General features: G+C 44.5%; 1 protein-coding gene across 5 annotated transcripts in view; it reads left to right on the forward strand.

The window, feature by feature from the left end:
• The window catches only part of SGCZ (sarcoglycan zeta), an 889,976-nt gene that overhangs the window by 301,467 nt on the left and 571,843 nt on the right, over window positions 1-16,666 (forward strand). The window contains exon 1 of one of the 5 annotated variants that reach the window (XM_053253773.1): window positions 13,007-13,075. The exons of 3 other annotated variants lie outside the window; for them this stretch is intronic. Coding sequence is in view for 1 of the 2 variants with exons in the window: in XM_053253771.1 (XP_053109746.1) it covers window positions 13,365-13,370 (6 nt within the window). In the remaining variant the exon portion in view is untranslated. Of the gene's footprint in view, window positions 1-13,006; window positions 13,076-13,344; window positions 13,371-16,666 lie in introns of those variants that run through there. One more of the 5 variants, XM_053253771.1, reaches the window with a different exon arrangement.

Here is a 16,666-nt window from a genome sequence, read left to right on the forward strand (position 1 = left end):
TTTAAATACTATATTTGCACAGTATTGAAAGAATGTCAGTTCATATGTAACCCCCACGCCCAACTGTGAGGCAGAAGGATAGTGTGCATGGAGGAAGAGACAGGATGTATGTCCATGTCCCTCATAGAATATGGGTTGTGCCAATCTTAGTCTACTCCATGTCCAAACCAGCCAAGATTCTATTTATCATGAGCAAACTTAGACTCTTCAGAATGTTCATATGAGGCGAGCATACTCCACCTTGGGTGGAAAATTAATGGATCAGACAGGGGTGGCTTGATAATGAGGCAAAGTGAAGCAGCCGTCTCAGGCAGTGACTGCATTATGGGGTAGCAAGGGCAGGGTCTCTGTGCCACCTCCATGCAGGGCATTGCCTCACCTGCTTGCTGCCACCACCCCATCCCACATCAACACTTTCCCTCCCTCCTTCCCTGGCCCCTCCACGACTTATCCAAAGCTCAGTAATGATCACCACCTCTCTTCTTCACAGTGGCATTCAGCACTATTCTCCAGCTGGCAATGCAGCAAACTTATATGCTTTGTTTCCTCCACAGCACTTGTCTGTTTTGTCTCCTCCACTTTGAGAGCAGATAGAGCATGCAAGCTTGTCCTGGAGGAGTGAGTGCAAGAGAAACTGCCCATGCTGGATGGCCACTGGCTGCTGGAAGACTGCTCCACGAGGCTATCTTTCAGCTTGACAGGCAGAGCATTTTGCTTCTTGAAGCTAGAGCAGACAGGGCTGCCAAGTCACATTATAGAATGGTTCATTATATGTGTTAAGGTTGAGTCCAGTTCAATAGCCCTATTCAAATGTTCTGAATGTGGGTAGGATCAATGCATGGAGGAAGGGAATCGAGATTGCAACCATGGAGCATCTTCTGACCTCCATGCACTGATCAGTTCTGTGTATGCGATCTGTACCCAGCATAATTCAGGGCACTAGATTGTGTGGAGAGAACCAATGTGCATATAATTTGTACATTCTTAGGCACAGTACACACAGAGCTGATCAACTTATGGAGGCTGGGGCAGGCCTGCTGCTGCAGTCCTAATTCTATCTCTGCATGTTGATTCTGCCCATATTCACAAGAGCAATAGTGATTCATTCAGTGACAGAATGCAGCCAGCGATAGTCCCAGTTCACACATTACACAAGCAGAATGGGAGGTTCTTTCATGTCACTGGATTCACACTGTTCTAGGAAGAGGTGTAAAGAAGAACCCACATTGGGCTGAACAAATGCCAGGATTCCTTTTTATGCTGATGTAGCCTTTCTCTAGGAAAGAACTACATCAGCTGCCATCTGATTTGACTCTCACCAATAATGAGGGACAGTTACTGCCTTTAAAAATACAGGCAAGAACTATAGATCTTCAGATTATGAGATCAATAGATCTTCAGGTTTGCTACAAAGTGTGGAACAGATCATATGATGAGACATGGAGGAAAATCATGAAACTTCAGTTTGTCTGAACTATACGCTTCCTGGTTTGAAAATCTAAATTCACCTTTCTTACCCCCAATGACTCTGTGGCCCTAGGGCTTATTTGCCTCAATTTTCCAGACAGTTACTGAGACTGTGCACACGAGCAGCCAAACCCAGGCTAAGGCAACCCAGCCTCAGTTTGTCTGCCTGTGTGTACCCGGTGCTGCTCTTGCAGGTAGCCTGACTTTTAACCCAGCCTTTAGCCAGGGTTTAAGAGCGCAAGCGTGCCATTAAACCCAGCGCTGGGGTCATGTGTATGTGCTCAGGCTGCACACAGCCTGAACATACACAGAATTGGGCACCGAGAGGGCCCAGCTCCCAGGGGAATCTCCCAATGCACTACGTTTGTTGCATGGTGCATTATGGGATTCCTAGAGGTCAGGCAAATGAGTCCTGTTCTTCACTGTTCCATGCTGCCAGGAGCAGCACTGGTTATGTTGGTGTGTGGCGGCATGCTGAAGAATTCAGCCACCGTCATCTGGGGAGAAGATAGATTCATCCCTACTTCCCCTCCACCCCCAGTCATGTGACAAGCCTTATTGAATATCAACCAAGATTTTAATTGTAAAGAAATGTTGTTATGATTCATCTGGCATCTCATTTAGAATATTGTATATTTTCCTCACTATTACATTTAGAAGATTGCACTCATTTCTTGTTAGATACATCCATAGACTTTTAATGCCCAACTAGGATTATATACTATTATCACCTTAACATGAAACAACATCTGTCCCGGACCAGGTTTTTAATCTTCAAGTAGAATTATGTAGTGTATATAATTTTGCTATTTTTTCATGCTGTTCTTACTTCGAAGCTGTGTTTTTCTGCATTCTAATATGACCTAGGATTGTGCATTTGAGTTTGCAATCTAGTGAGGCTTGCTCTGGTTTAGCAATACATTGTCTAAGATACTTTGGTTCCTGAAGCACGGTGCAAATGCTGCTCTCCTTGTCTCCTGGCAATGTGATGGTAATGAATTGCACCCAAGTGGGTGAATAACCACACCACCTCCTTCCATGCTGAATTTCCAAGGCAGTCAGGGAAGAGGATGAGATGAGCATGCTAGGCTAAAGCATGAGATGAGCATGCTAGGCTAGTCTCCTCTGCTCAGAGCAAGGGAGCAAAAGAGAAAGTAGAAAAGGAGAGAATGATACACTAAAGTGTCTCCTCTCCTGTTCTCAACAGCACCGACTGAATGGATGGGAGGGCCATCCTGAAATTTGTCATCCCGCCCCCCAAAATGTGACACTTTGTACATCTTAGACAGGCCAAACCTGCGGGTATGTCTACATAACAAACAAATACCAGTTCTTTACTAGTTTGCTATAATCGCTTCCCTAAAAGGATCCCGAGGATTCCCTGTTGGAGATCCTTAGCATCTCTCAAAAAACCCAAGCCAACCAAACAAACAAATCCACAGATCATAGAGATGAATGCCATAGAAAAGTAATGTCATTTGTGAGTTTTATTGGAAGTGTGTGTGTGTAGAAGGCATACAAAACTAGTTCTAGAATAGGACTGAAATTCACTGAATATTCTCCACTTTTGTTTCTTAGGCAGAAACAAGCAAGTTTGATGGAATGGAAGTTTTTCCTGAAAAACACATAGATTGAATGTTTGTCATATGGTTCAGCTTTATTTTCCCCTAGATTAATCATGTGGCCAGTTCCACTCAGGCAGAACACCCAGGGCTATTCACATGTTTTATGACACATATGGTCAAGTGTCTACACACATACAGGTTTTCATGTGAATGACTCTACATATTTATTTTAAACGTCAACATAGGGACTTGGGCTCTAAAAAGCATAGATTGTATGTATTGTTCTACACACATTGAACATACTCATAATGTGTAAATATGTGTATGTGTACAGATCAATAATTCTGGACGCTGGACACAGGTTATATGCATACTGAGTGTAATGTGAATAGGGCTGCTGTGAACAAAATCATATTAAAACTCTGCATAGCCAATCAGATTAGATGATGGGTTTGAAGGCAATACTTTCCCCCTCTGAACTGGCCCATGTGATTAAGAAAGTGTGTGTGTGTGTGTGTGTGTGTGTGTGTGTGTGTGCGCGCAGAAAACACTTCTGTCCTGACATCTTACTTGGACATCCTGATGTCTTCCTAGTGTATCCTCTATCATGTGAGGATGTGGTTCATCAGTGTTTCAATTCGTATTTGGATCATGTGTAGACAGGCGCAGCCCGTGAACGAACCTCCAGTGGGGGTTGCGGGCGGCTTCTTTAAGTGTAAACTGAGCCGGTGCTCCATACTGCCCAGCAGCCCCCGTGGCAGGGAATCACCTCCACCACTCACCTGGCTCCAGTGGAGGCAAGCCCCCGCCAGTGGCCAGGTGAGTGGCGGAGGTGATTCCCCACCACGGGGGCTGCTGGGCGGTACAGAGCACTGGCTCCGTTTACACTTAAAGAAGCAGCCCGCTGCCCCCCGCCCCCCCCGAAGCTCGTTCACGAGCTGTGCCTGTGTGTAGAGCCGTGGTTTTACAAAACCCAGCAAAGTGAGATTGTACCCTAGAATCCTCTGCACTGTGCAGAGGACATGCTCCACTGTTGAAGCCCATCTTCCCGCTTCCCTTTTCTATAGTGGCCATAGACCCCTGATGCCTTTGCAGAACGAGGGGATTAGTGGTGGCAGCACTGGGGACATATGAACAGCTACCTTATACTGTCGGACTGTTGGTATATCTATCTCAGTTTGTCTACAATGAGTGGAAGCAGCTCTCCAGGATTTCAGACAGGCATCTTTTCCAGTCCTACCTGGAGATGCTAGGAATTGAACCTGCAACTTTCTTCAAGCAAAGCATATGCTCGCTCACTGAGCTGTGTATGTTATCCCTCCAGTGGGCACATGTGCCTCCTAGGCCACTAGTTGGTAACCTTTAGCACAGATGTTTTCATGACTCCATGTGCTATACAGGAGATGCTATAACAGTCTCTCTGGATCCATCATTGAAACTCTACATCCATATGAAGGGAAGCCATATCACTTCACGGCATTTGCAGCTAGTTTACAACCAGGGGAGCACAGAGGCGTAACTAGGGAAAACGGCGCCCGGGGCAAGCACTGAAATGTCGCCCCCCCACCGCGCCCCTCTGCCCCCCCAACATACTACATTATACTTAGGTTTTTCCTCACAAGCGCCCGCCGTCGCTGCCAAGCCAGGCCACTGACTGGCCGCCAGGTGCCAGCAAAACAATGCGGGGGGGGGCGCAGGCGGCGCGGAAGGGACTGCTCGTGGGGAAGGGGGGCACCGACACGCTCCCTTGACTGCTGCAGCACTGCTGCACTGAGCAGGAAACATTTGTATTAACAAAAAATTTAAAAAAATTTTAAAAAAAATTGGTCATGACGGCGCCCCCCATGTGACCAGAAAAGATTGCGCCCGGGGCACATGCCCCCCTGCCCCCCCTATAGTTACGCCTCTGGGGGAGCAAGCAGATTCCCCCTCCAAGCATTGAAGGAATCTCCCCCCTCATTTTACTGAAATCCCTCTGCCAAACCCAGTAATCCAAACCCCCTCAGAAAAATGTATCCCCCTCAAAACAGCAACAACTGTGAGAAGCTGCCCCTAAAAACTTTGCCTGTTACCCACCCTATTTTAGTATATGGCAGAAATGTGGATAGGGCTGTAGTCCAGTGGCCGAGAATCTGCTTTGCATACAGAAGGTCCCAGGTTCAATCCCTGGCATTCCAGGTAGGGCTAGCTGAAACTTTGGAGAGCTACTGCTAACATGGGCATCTGGGGTGGGGGAAGAGGGGGCAGATAATGCCCTGGATTAAGCCAGACCCCATTGAATTCAATGGGGTTGCCACCACCTTTGCCACCACCAGCCCCTGTTGTGGCTGTTACGGTGCTGGCAGCAGAGGAACTAAATAGTGCACCTGTTGTATGAAAAGCCAGCCAGGAAATGGCAGTGGGTGTGTACAGTATGCCCATTTCCCAGATGGCTTTTCTCTCACCAGGGACTCTGCTTAGTTCCTCTGCCACCAGTGCCATGAGAGCTGCAGGTGGTGGCAGTGAAAGCGGAGGAGGAGGAGGAGGAGGAGATCATGGTGGTGGCTAGTAGGCAATGAGGGCTGGTGCTTGGGGGAAGTTTTTTGCTGCCCACCACCCCACTACTGCCACCAACACAGCAGCAGTCCTGTAGTTCGGTAGTGACAGTGGCCACTGGCCTTGCCCCATCCCCCCAAAGTCCTATGGATGCCCATGGATGCTAGACAATAAGAATGTGCACAAATTGATTTGTTTGGGGTCTGAATCTGCCCCCCAAATTACCCCAGATTTGATTTGGGGTTAATTTGGATTAATTCAGACCACTTATAAAGGATCCAGGGCACCAAATTTGGCTGGTCGGTAGGTCCCCATGGGTGCTACCTACCACCCAAATTTCAAGGCAGTGGGGCACTTGGTTGATTTTTAATGATCTTTTTAGTTTTTACTTATTTTGTATATTTCTGCCATAGAAAATAATGGGGATTTGAAGTCGCCCTATCCTAACCCTAACATGGATCCCCAGCTTTCTTTTTTTTAAAAAAGCTAAGCTCTAGCACTTGTAGAAGTGGAGTTATGGAGCAAAATTTCCAGTCACTATTTTTCAAGTGTTTGGATTCTTTGGTGTATAATAACTTTTCCTCATAATGAATACCTATCTGGATTTATTGCATACCTTCATTTCTTCTGTTCATTTTGACTCTCACTGGACAGTGTCAACCGTCAAGTGCCAACTACACCCCCAACACCCCCACACCCCCGCCCACAAGGCAATGGGGTACTCAGTTTATTTTTTTAAAGGTATATTTAAGTGTGCTTTTTAAAAGTGGTTTTGAAGCTTTTTTTAAAAATGAAACCTGGGAATATGGGGAAATTAATAGGAGGAATCCGAATCTTGAATTGATTTGAATGTAATCTGGTGGGATTCAGTTTGGACCCGGATCTAGCCAATCGGCCACAGGGGTGATTTGTTCTGTCTCTAAATCTCCCAAATCATCTAGATTTGGGTACAAATTTATTTGTACCCGAATTGATTTGCATATCCCTGATACTGAGTTAGATGGACCAATGATCTGACTCTGTATAAGACAGCTTTCTATGTTCCCAAATGGAGAGGGAAAATCTCTTGGAGAAACAGCCGCTTATGAGAAACAGAAGAGAAGTGCTATCAGGAGGCAGAGTCTGAAATTATATTTTGCTTTTTTCAAAATGTTCTCACAATAAATGCTTGAAGAGTTGTGTGATTTCTTAAGGACAGGAATAGAAAAGGATGATTTCATGTAGCAATAAAAGGAATAAGTGCCCCCATTTTCAAGCTTGTGAACATATTTTGCAGTCTTGGTATAGGAAATGTGCCAGCAGATGTTAGAATCCAGGGCCATTTATCAACAGTTGAATACTGGTAATGTATTGCACTCAGGAAAGCAAACTGTTCAGAGACCTTTTGCTTTTCAGATGTAATTTAGATAAATTAAACGGAGTCAATGTTCCTTTGTTTTGGTCTTTATAAAGAAGCATTTGGTTTGAATCCAGGTATTTTTAGAATCACATTGTACATATGTACATATGACTTGACAGAATCAAATTCCTGACCCCCTTTAGCTCTTGACTAAAGATCTAACTGACCTATGATACTAAATGTACTCTATCCACCACAACCTTATTTTTATTTAAATAGCTTCTTTTTAAAAAGTTATCTAAATAACCAATTTAAATGACTGTGAGGTGCATGTACAGAACTCTGAGATGATCACAACCTTTCTCACCATTGCAAGCAGAGTTCTTGAGCAGTGGCATGCAGAAAGCTGATCTGCAGAAAGCTGAACTAAATAGCATTCTGGGCATGCAACTCACACTCATGTGAATGTCCCATTGCAGAGTACCTTCTCTTGTACACAGAACTTAACTACAACAGAGATGGTTATGAGGCAGTGCACTAAGTGGTGGTCTAGATTATATTCCACATAGGGATCAGTATCCTTGTCAACTGCCCACAGATACCTTATGTACTACAGCTCACGGTACTCACAGCATGAGTCTATACCATCATGGGGTGTGCACGGAACAAAAATTGTGGTTCGGCTTGAATTCAAATTGAATCCGAGTCAAAGTGCATGCTGCCAAGTTGGTTTGGTTGAGCTGACCAGCCAGTCCAGTCCGTTTGACCGAACCTGTTCGGCAGCTCGGTGGCTAATACTTGTAAAGAGGAATCCGATTAGGATTTCCCTTTACAAGTAAAGGGATGGGGGGTCCTGGCTCCTGTGAAGGGGCAGCTGAGGGAGGGGGCAGTGAGAGATGTAGTGAAAAGGTATTCTTACCTCCCAGCATCGCTGCCAGTGCTGCCACTCACACACCCCCCCCCCCGGTGCAACCCATATCTCAAATGCACATGACCTTCTCTCTTTTACCAAGCCGCATGTGTGGAGGCTGGAACTGAGCTGCTGCCACATGGGCAACTTGGTAAAAGAGGGAGGATCACACACACTTGAGATATGGGCTGTGCCGGGGTGGGGGCCAAGTGGCACTGGCAGCCGCAGTGGGCGGCTAGAAGACCTTTTCACTACATCTCTTGCCTCCCCTCCCCAGCGACTGTTTGGTGCCAAACTGGTCCACTTGAACTGAGCTTGGTTTGGTTCGATTGTGTACTGAACCGACTCCGGGTTGCTCCATGATCGAACCACTGAACTGGCTCAGTTCAAGGTGAACCGCTTCTACACCAAACCACTCATGCACACTCCTATATCACGGAGTGAATTTCCTTGCTCCTGTCAGCAAGTGCCATTGGTATGGATTGCAAGTAGGAAAGCCCAGGGTAGTTCTTATCTGTCACTCCATAATGCTAGATGCGATAAGCTGTAGTTATTCCTATTACAAATTCTTCCATTTCGGTAGTGGATTATCTGTATTCACTGCTTAGGGAGACTTGCAGCTACCCAGAAGTGAGCTCAGCAGACTATTCTCTCTTGGAGCAACACTCAAGGGGAAATGCAGTTGGTTGGCAAGTGCTTAATTTTTAATTTGTGTATAAGGACCCAATCATGTTAAACTGAAGTGATTTTTTGAGTAGCTATTGTGCCAAATGAGACTCTGCAGGTCAAATTGCTAGATTTGGGAGGGAAATTTTAAGTCATGGCATTACAGAATGAAGAATGAGATTCTGTAACTCTTTAAGCAGTGGTTTTCTTTGCTAGGCTGATGATAAGGAAGGATATAGATATGCACATGCAGCGGAAGGGAAATAAATAAATTCAGGTGATACTAATATTCTGTGAGGTAGCCAATGTCATGTCATTTGGGAGGGAGCCAGATACAATCCCGTTCAAATTAGCAGGAAAGAGAGGCACTGCGACCTTAGGGAGGCTGAACAGGTTTCTGGCTTCAGGCAAAGTAGAATGGGGCAGACCATAGCAATACGTATGATTAATAATAATAATAATAATAATAATAATAATTATTATTATTATTATTATTATTATTAATTAATTAATTAATTAATTAATTAATTAATTTTGTTAGCCGCCCCATAACAATTTGTTCTCTGGGTGGCACACAACACAACATTAAAACATCAAATAAAAGACAGAACACATTAAATCACAATAGACCAATGGGGGGTGGGATACAAAATACAATACAAAGCAGTTTAAAAACATTTTGAAAATCTGTTTTAAAAATCAAAACTTAAAGTGCCTGAGTGAACAAAATGTGTTTACCTGGCATCTAAAAGAATGAAACCAAGCCAGGTGAACCTCACTGGGGAGGCTATTCCATAAATTGGGTGCAACCATCAAAAAGTCCCTCTCCTTGGTAGCCACCCTACTCACCTTGTTTTGCAGGGGCACTCGGAGCAGGGTCTCCAAAGAAGATCTTAAGGTCCGAGTCAGGACATGTGGGGCAAGGCATTCTCACCAGTAACCCAGTCCCAAGCCATTTAGGGCTTTAAAAGTTAAAACCAGTACTTTGAATTGGGCCCAGAAGCACTGGAGTAATATGATCAAAACATCTAGTCCCAGTTAATAACCTTTAAGCCCTATTATGTACCAGCTGCACTTTCTGGACTGATTTCAAAGGCAGCCCCATGTGTATTGCATTGCAGTGATCCAAGCAGGAGGTTACCAGAGCATGAGTAATTGTGGCCAAGCTATCTCTATCCAGGTAAGGCTGCAGTTTACATATCAACCAAAACTGCTAAAAACTGAGCTGATATACTGAACTGATTCTCAGTATAAAGACTGAGAATAAGGATGGTTGAAGAGTGGAGAGTAGGGCACAACTACAAGCACTTCAAGTTGCAGAAGGGGCAGGGTTGCATCAACAAGGGCAGCTCCAGAGGGGGACATGGGTGAGCAAGCGGCCCCTCCCTGCCTCCATTTCTCTTGCAGAAATCTAATATGTGGGATCTATGAATGTACTTTGACCCTTCTGTGCCCTCCTCTGCCCCTCTGCCTCTTCTCACGAAGGTCATTCCTCATATGCAAGTTAAGTGGGAGATGACACAGAAACACTCCTGTATTTGATACAAAAATGCAATGGATATAGTATGACAGTGCTAACCATTACACATAGACGTTTGACTTAATCTCATATTTGATGGTCAAACAACCTGCCAGTTTAATTTCATTTTGGAGCAAGCTCCGCACAACCGGGAAATTGGAATCTAAGTCTGATGCCGTAACAGATGGGCAATTTGATCCGTCATTTTATTTATTTATTTTTATCTCTCAAATTTGTAGACTTCCCCGAACTTCCATCTCCAGGCGGTTTACAACAACATAAAACATTAGAGTGAAAACCTCTTAAAACAAGTGCAGCCCAACTCAATATGGGGAGGATGGAGTGCCTGCCAGCAGCAAAGATGCCCACATTGCTGAGGCCACTTCTGTGCTCATAGGCTTTGTGTGGTGGAGTGGCAGTGACATTCTTGGTATCCACCTAGGTAGAAGGTAGCCCATAGAGGCCAGTTTGATGAAGGCCCCCTGAAACCTGGAGCTGGCCCTGAGCACTGTGGTGAGAAACCCACTGCCACAAGGGCCCTTTATTGCATTGTTCCCTCAGCAATAACTTTAAGAGAGCTGCCTCCAAAAAACAAAAAGAAAAAAGAGAGAGGGACTGGCAGTAATCTTCAAGAGCTAGCAGTGAGCCTGTCATGCCTGCTGCTTCAGATCTTTTGCATTGTCCATCATTTTTCTGAATCCAGTGCTCATCTCCTGGTATGGCCAAACCACAGGGCTTTTCGATATATTGGTGCAATTTCTGTTGTTATGGACGGAGTGCATGTGTAAGGTGGGCTTGCGTATTGCATAAAGATGTGCACAGAACAAATTTTTCAATTTGTTTTGAATTCAAATCGAATTTTAAAAATTCCTTTTGAATTTGAATCAAATTTGAATCTGGTCTGAAAATTTGATTCAAATTCAGATCAATATGACCCCGTTTTAGCGTCTTTTTTAACCAGTCAGGGGGCCTGAATGGTTTTTAAAAATTGCCAAATGGCTCTCAAATAAAATTCAAATCAAAATTTGAAAATTCAATTAGAATTTAAATCAAATTGCCCTTTTAAGGCATGATTCGATTGAAATTCGAATAACTCAAATGGCCCAGATTTGAATCAAATTGATTTGAATTTGAATCAGTTTGCACATCCCTACTATTGCAAAGATCCCTAGAGGATGAAGTGTAGCTTTGTGTATGCTGTGTACACTGATATATCTTGCAGCCTGTGCAGTGTTAGTGGTGATTCAACAACCTGTACATTGTTTGCATTGCAATGTTCCATACTTTTCTCATCAAAGGAAATAGCAGCTGTTTACTTATATGAAAAAAGTAAAGGGATGAATCTGAAGACCCATGGAGGGGAAGGATAATTGAACCTGCTCCCTGCCTCTGGTGCCCTGAACCACTGAGAATCAAGCTCACTCCTATTTGTATAACCCAGTGCTTTTATCTGGGTTCATCTAAGTAGCCCCGTCCTGGAGATTCTGTTCTTATTCATGTTAGAGTGATAGAACTATCATAACATATAATAAATGACAAACCTAATGAGGGTACCGCTTTTTAAAAGTGCTTTAATCAACCAGAGTGTTGACACATTTCTTGGCTGGTAAAACACTCCTTCCTCCTCGTTATTAGCCACATGCTGTTTAAATACTAATTCAAACTGAGTATGTCATAATAACTATAGTACAGTATCTAACACTCCAGCTTAGTTTAAAATTCCACTTTAAGATGAAAAGCTCAAAAGGTCAACAAAATCTTGGTTTCCCTAGAATGCCTCTGAATAAAATGCTTTTATAACTTCTAGTTTTAAAAAGCATGAATGAATGACACACAGACATCATTAGCCAGAGAGTTTCTGGAAAGAAATACTTTCTGATCTCTGGAGTATACCCAATCCAACAGATTATATTTCTTAAAATAACATAATTAGAGGATTTGTTTTTTCATATCCTGATCCAAAAATGTGTTTGGCTGAATACATTGTGCTGCGTTTCCATACCATCTACTATTTTAGCAATGGTCTTGGGCATGTGCATTGATTGCATAAGGTTTCCACATTGGACACCCAACATAATATTTCACAGCAGGACTGAAATAATGGCTTGATTGAAATAATAAGCAATAAATATGCTGAGAAAATGAAGCGAGAGAGACTTGATTGAAAAAGTAGATGGATGATCATATTTCAAAATATATTGTTATGAGTTTGCCTTAACCTGTGCCTGGTCAGGGTCTGAGATTTAACAAAATAAGGGTTATGTACTTTAATGGCCAGTAGATGTTCTTTTATGAGGGTTAATCATTAGGAGAAGGTGTCTAGATTCAGAGCTCTCTCTGGCCTGCGTGGCAGGTAGAAAGCCATCACAGCTGGGAGATGGTGACACTTATATCAATGTACAGTATGTGGAACTAAATAGGAGAGATGTGGCAGGAACAACAACTCAGTAACACAGAGGAAAGGCACGGTCAGAGAAAACAGCTACTAGGAAGTGATTGGTACTACAGCACAGAGTAGGAGCAGGAGGGACTCAGAAGGGTGTTGAAGCTGACCTCTAATAAAGGACTTTTTGTTATATAAACAAGGGGTGTGCACAGAACCGTCTGGCCCGGTTCGGTTCGAGGCCGGATTGGCCTCGAACGGAAACGGGCCAGTTTAATCCGGCCCCCATCGAACCCCCCCCGGTCCGGCCCGGTCCCAGACCGGTCCATGAATTTTTTGGTTTTTAAAATTCTTTTTAGCATAAAACAAGTACCTGTAGCCCCTTCAGAGGGCTTGCTGTAGCCGGGGGGGGGGGGGGGTTGCGCGGGTTCCCTCTCCCCCTGTCGGCCTACCTCATCACCACCGCAGCCGGGTAAGCAAAGCCTTTTTGGCACTTTCGGGCCTCCGTAAAAGCGAGCAGCTGCCATTTTGGCGGCCGCTCGCTTTTACAGAGGCCTGAAAGGGCCAAAAAGGCTTTGCTTACCCAGCCGTGGCGGTGATGAGGAAGGCTGGCGGGGGGGGGAGGAGAGGGAACCCACACGAAACACACACACACCCTGTGGCTACAGCAAGCCCCCTGAAGGGGCTACAGGTACTTGTTTTACGTTTAATTTTTTTAAAAAAAAAAGAGTTTGCAGACCTGCCGGACCAGACCCAGCAGTCCAATTCTGGTCTGACAGAACCAGGATGGGGGTTTGGGTCCGATCACGAACCCACGGACCAAACCGCCGGACCGGTTCCGTACATCTCTAATATAAACTCCTGCTTGGTTCTTGAATGAGAAGGGTGTTGAAGGGTGTATCATAATGTCAAGATTTGAAGATGCGTTCCTGAACACTTGCTACAATTTTGCTGGAAGTTTTGAGGGCAGAATTAAAATAATGAAGGTGGGCAGTCTTTTCATGTGTTTATAATATATCCCTCTTTTAAAAAGACATTTGAGTTAATTATGTGCAGTTGCCCAAAAGCCTGACCCTTATTGCTGTTGCACAGGTTGTACTACACAGGAGAGCAAACAGGAGAGCAAACACTACTTGCAACGATTATGTGTCAGTGTGAAGCAAGGGTGGCAGTCGGGGGGGGGGGCAAGGAGGGGCAAGCAGTTCCTCAGACAGCCCCCCCCCAACATGCTTCCCAGTTCACTTTCAGAAATCTTAACATGTGGAGAGATCTCACCCACCCAGAAATGCACTTTGCCCCTTCATCAACCCCCCACCCCACTAATGCTGCCACTGGTGTAGAGAAACAGCAGTTTGTATTTATGGGGCAGGCTGCATTGGAAACAGCTGGCTGAAGGCATCTTGGGTGAAAGTGTGCCCTGCACAGGTGATCTGATGTGAGATGGTAGATTAGCCACCATGTAGGAGTGCACATACTGCTTGCCTCTACTTACTGGGGATGTGCAAACAGGTTCGACGTTGAAATAATAAGCAATATATATTTCCATAACAATTATTGTGTGTCAGTGTTTGTTAATATGTAATAATGTTAAGGTCATGGATGCACAGATAGAGAACAACCCTTTGAGGCTTTGGCATCCTAGCATGTCATGGGACAAAAAATGATGTCCTAAAGCTGAGGACGGGACTAGTGCAATGTGAGTTGCCCTTTGTAGCTGCTTTATTAACAGTTGGACTTTTCTGAAGTTGACTCATGAGCACGCTTTAGTCAAACGCTCCATTACTATGCAGTATTTCAAGTGTGGTAAAACTCTTTTTTATTATGCTATAAAGGATGGCATGATATTGAGATACTATAAATGCATACAATGACCTGGGGTGAAATTCACAACCCACTTAGCTTGAAGTACCTTTTACTGAAGTCAACAGGACTGCTCTGGGACAACTCTGGGGTAAGTGGGTTGTAAATTGCAGCCTAAAAACCTGCACCCCCTCCTCCAGTATCTTGCTTTGTCTTGACATTTAACTTGCTAGCAATGATGGAAATGTGAAAATGAATTCTGTTTAATAGGGTAGTGTTTGTAGACAAAGAACAGAACTACAATTCCTTTGCCAAAAAATATGAACGTAGATTTCAACTCAGAACGCTTTAAATATTTTCTCTTGGAATATATGAAATACAGTTATTTTATGAAATAGGCAAAAACAACATTTTGTAAATTATTAAATTTTTATTGAGTTGATTAGATTTTATTTTATTCTTTAGGACTATTCACACGAGCAACCTAACCCAGGCTGAACTGCCCCAGCCTGGGTTAGGCTGCTTGTGTGAAGCGCTGGGATTTGCATGGATCCTGACACTGCCCGCCTGCCTAACTCCACTTTTAAGCCCAGCCTTTAGCCTCAGTTAAGGGTGCGAATGCGCCCTTAATGTGGTGGCCAGGATCATGCATGTGCTTGGGCTGCTGAGAGTGCCCAGAGTGCCCATCTGACATTGGAATCCCCCAAGTCATTGTGCTCATTGCACGGTGCCTTGTGAGATATCCAGAGGCCGAGAAAATGAATCCTGGCCTCTCTTGATCCATGCTACCGGGAGCAATGCCGATCATGTGGGCATGCGGCGTTGCACCGAAGCCATCAGCGGATATCGCCTGGGGGGAAGGTTAGCTGGATTGTACCCCCCACTTCCCCCCTATTTGTACATGCCATGTGAACAGCCTTTCCCCCCCACATGCTGGAAGTTAGTTATGGTCCATCATTTTCTAACCAACCGTACACCTTGTAAATTATCAATCTACTAATACACATGTTATAGTTATAAGTTAGTTAAGATCCAATAAAATAGTTTTGGGGAAGGAAAATCACCTCTTGCTCATTTTAAGTTCTAGGTCGAAAACTTTTAGCTGGCCTGTGATTAGCCTCCCATATAAAGGGTACTTTTAGCCCATGAGGCAGACCAGTGCCGGGGCACTGGGTGGTGTTAAGTATATTGCAGCAAATTCGTCCTCACCTTTTGGCATAAATGGTAAGTCTGGTATATGCTTCAAGTGATGAGGTTTCTAACAATAATATATACAATAAGCCTCCACAAACAAACAGCTTGGTGCGAAGAAGAGTACTTTAAAGCACCCCTCCATATGTCAGTTTATTTCTCATGCTTATACCACTTTTCAGCAACAAAAAGTTCTCAAAGATTTAAATAGCAAAAAGTATGAGAAATTGGTACCCTCCCCAAAGGCCTCACAGCCTAAAAAGAAATAAAAGGAAGGCACCAGCCAGAGGCACAGGAGGGACACTATACTGGGTTGACTAGGGATAGTCAGTTCTCAAAAGAATCTGAAAGCACTTAAAGATTTCCACCATTTTGCTCTCGTATATGGGCTCATTTATATTTTGCATTGATCCTACTTTTTATAAATAATAATAGATGGAATTTCTATTCTATGTACATTAACAAAGGTAGAATTTTACTTTTCCTTCCGTCCTAATGTGTCTTGCTCAAAAATAATCCCAGTAATATCAGCATCTGCAACCTTTCTCATCAGTGAGCACTAACGTAAAATTTACTAGATGGTATTCGAGTGCTTGTCACCCATTATTCCACAGGCCACTTTCTCACAAGAGTGCCAGGTGACCGGGTTCTTGAGTTTGAGCGAGGATGCTCTATTGAGGAAAGCTGTGGGGACGGGTGCCTCTGCGAGTGCTGTCCCAGTCCTGGTGGCTGCTGCTGAACAGCTATTGGAGTGTGCCCCCTAGCAGCCCACCCACCCATATGGACATATGTACCCTTGCCTGTGCCCCTGAAGGACAACCCCACTGTCTTGGGGCAGCAGGAAAATGGGGTTCCCCTCTCCTGCAAATCCCCACAATGGCAGATCTGCATATGGACCAACGCCAAACCAGAAAAAGGGATTTTGAAAGGGCTAAAATGTCCATCACAGAATCTGGTGGCTCCCCCATCAGAGCAAATGCTTTGGTGGTGGGGTGGGGGGCTCTTGGCCGGGTGTAAAGGGCAATCCAGGGATTCTGGAGCAGCCAAGTCATATTTTTCTCACTGAAAGTTTGGAGAAAGGGTGGGGGACCCAGGCCGTTCCCCTTTTGTGGGTTTGCACTCCCTAGGCTTACTCATGAAAAGATCCATCTGGGAGCACTAATTTAAAATGCATGAGGTGATACTCAAGTGCTTGCCAACCATTATCCCATGGATCGCTCTCTCATGAGAGTGCCAGGCCATTGAGTGCTCAGGATCGAGCGAGGATGCTCTACTGAGAAGAGCTGTGGGA

The sequence above is a fragment of the Hemicordylus capensis genome, chromosome 5, assembly GCF_027244095.1.
Source record: "Hemicordylus capensis ecotype Gifberg chromosome 5, rHemCap1.1.pri, whole genome shotgun sequence".
Lineage (NCBI taxonomy): Eukaryota > Metazoa > Chordata > Lepidosauria > Squamata > Cordylidae > Hemicordylus > Hemicordylus capensis.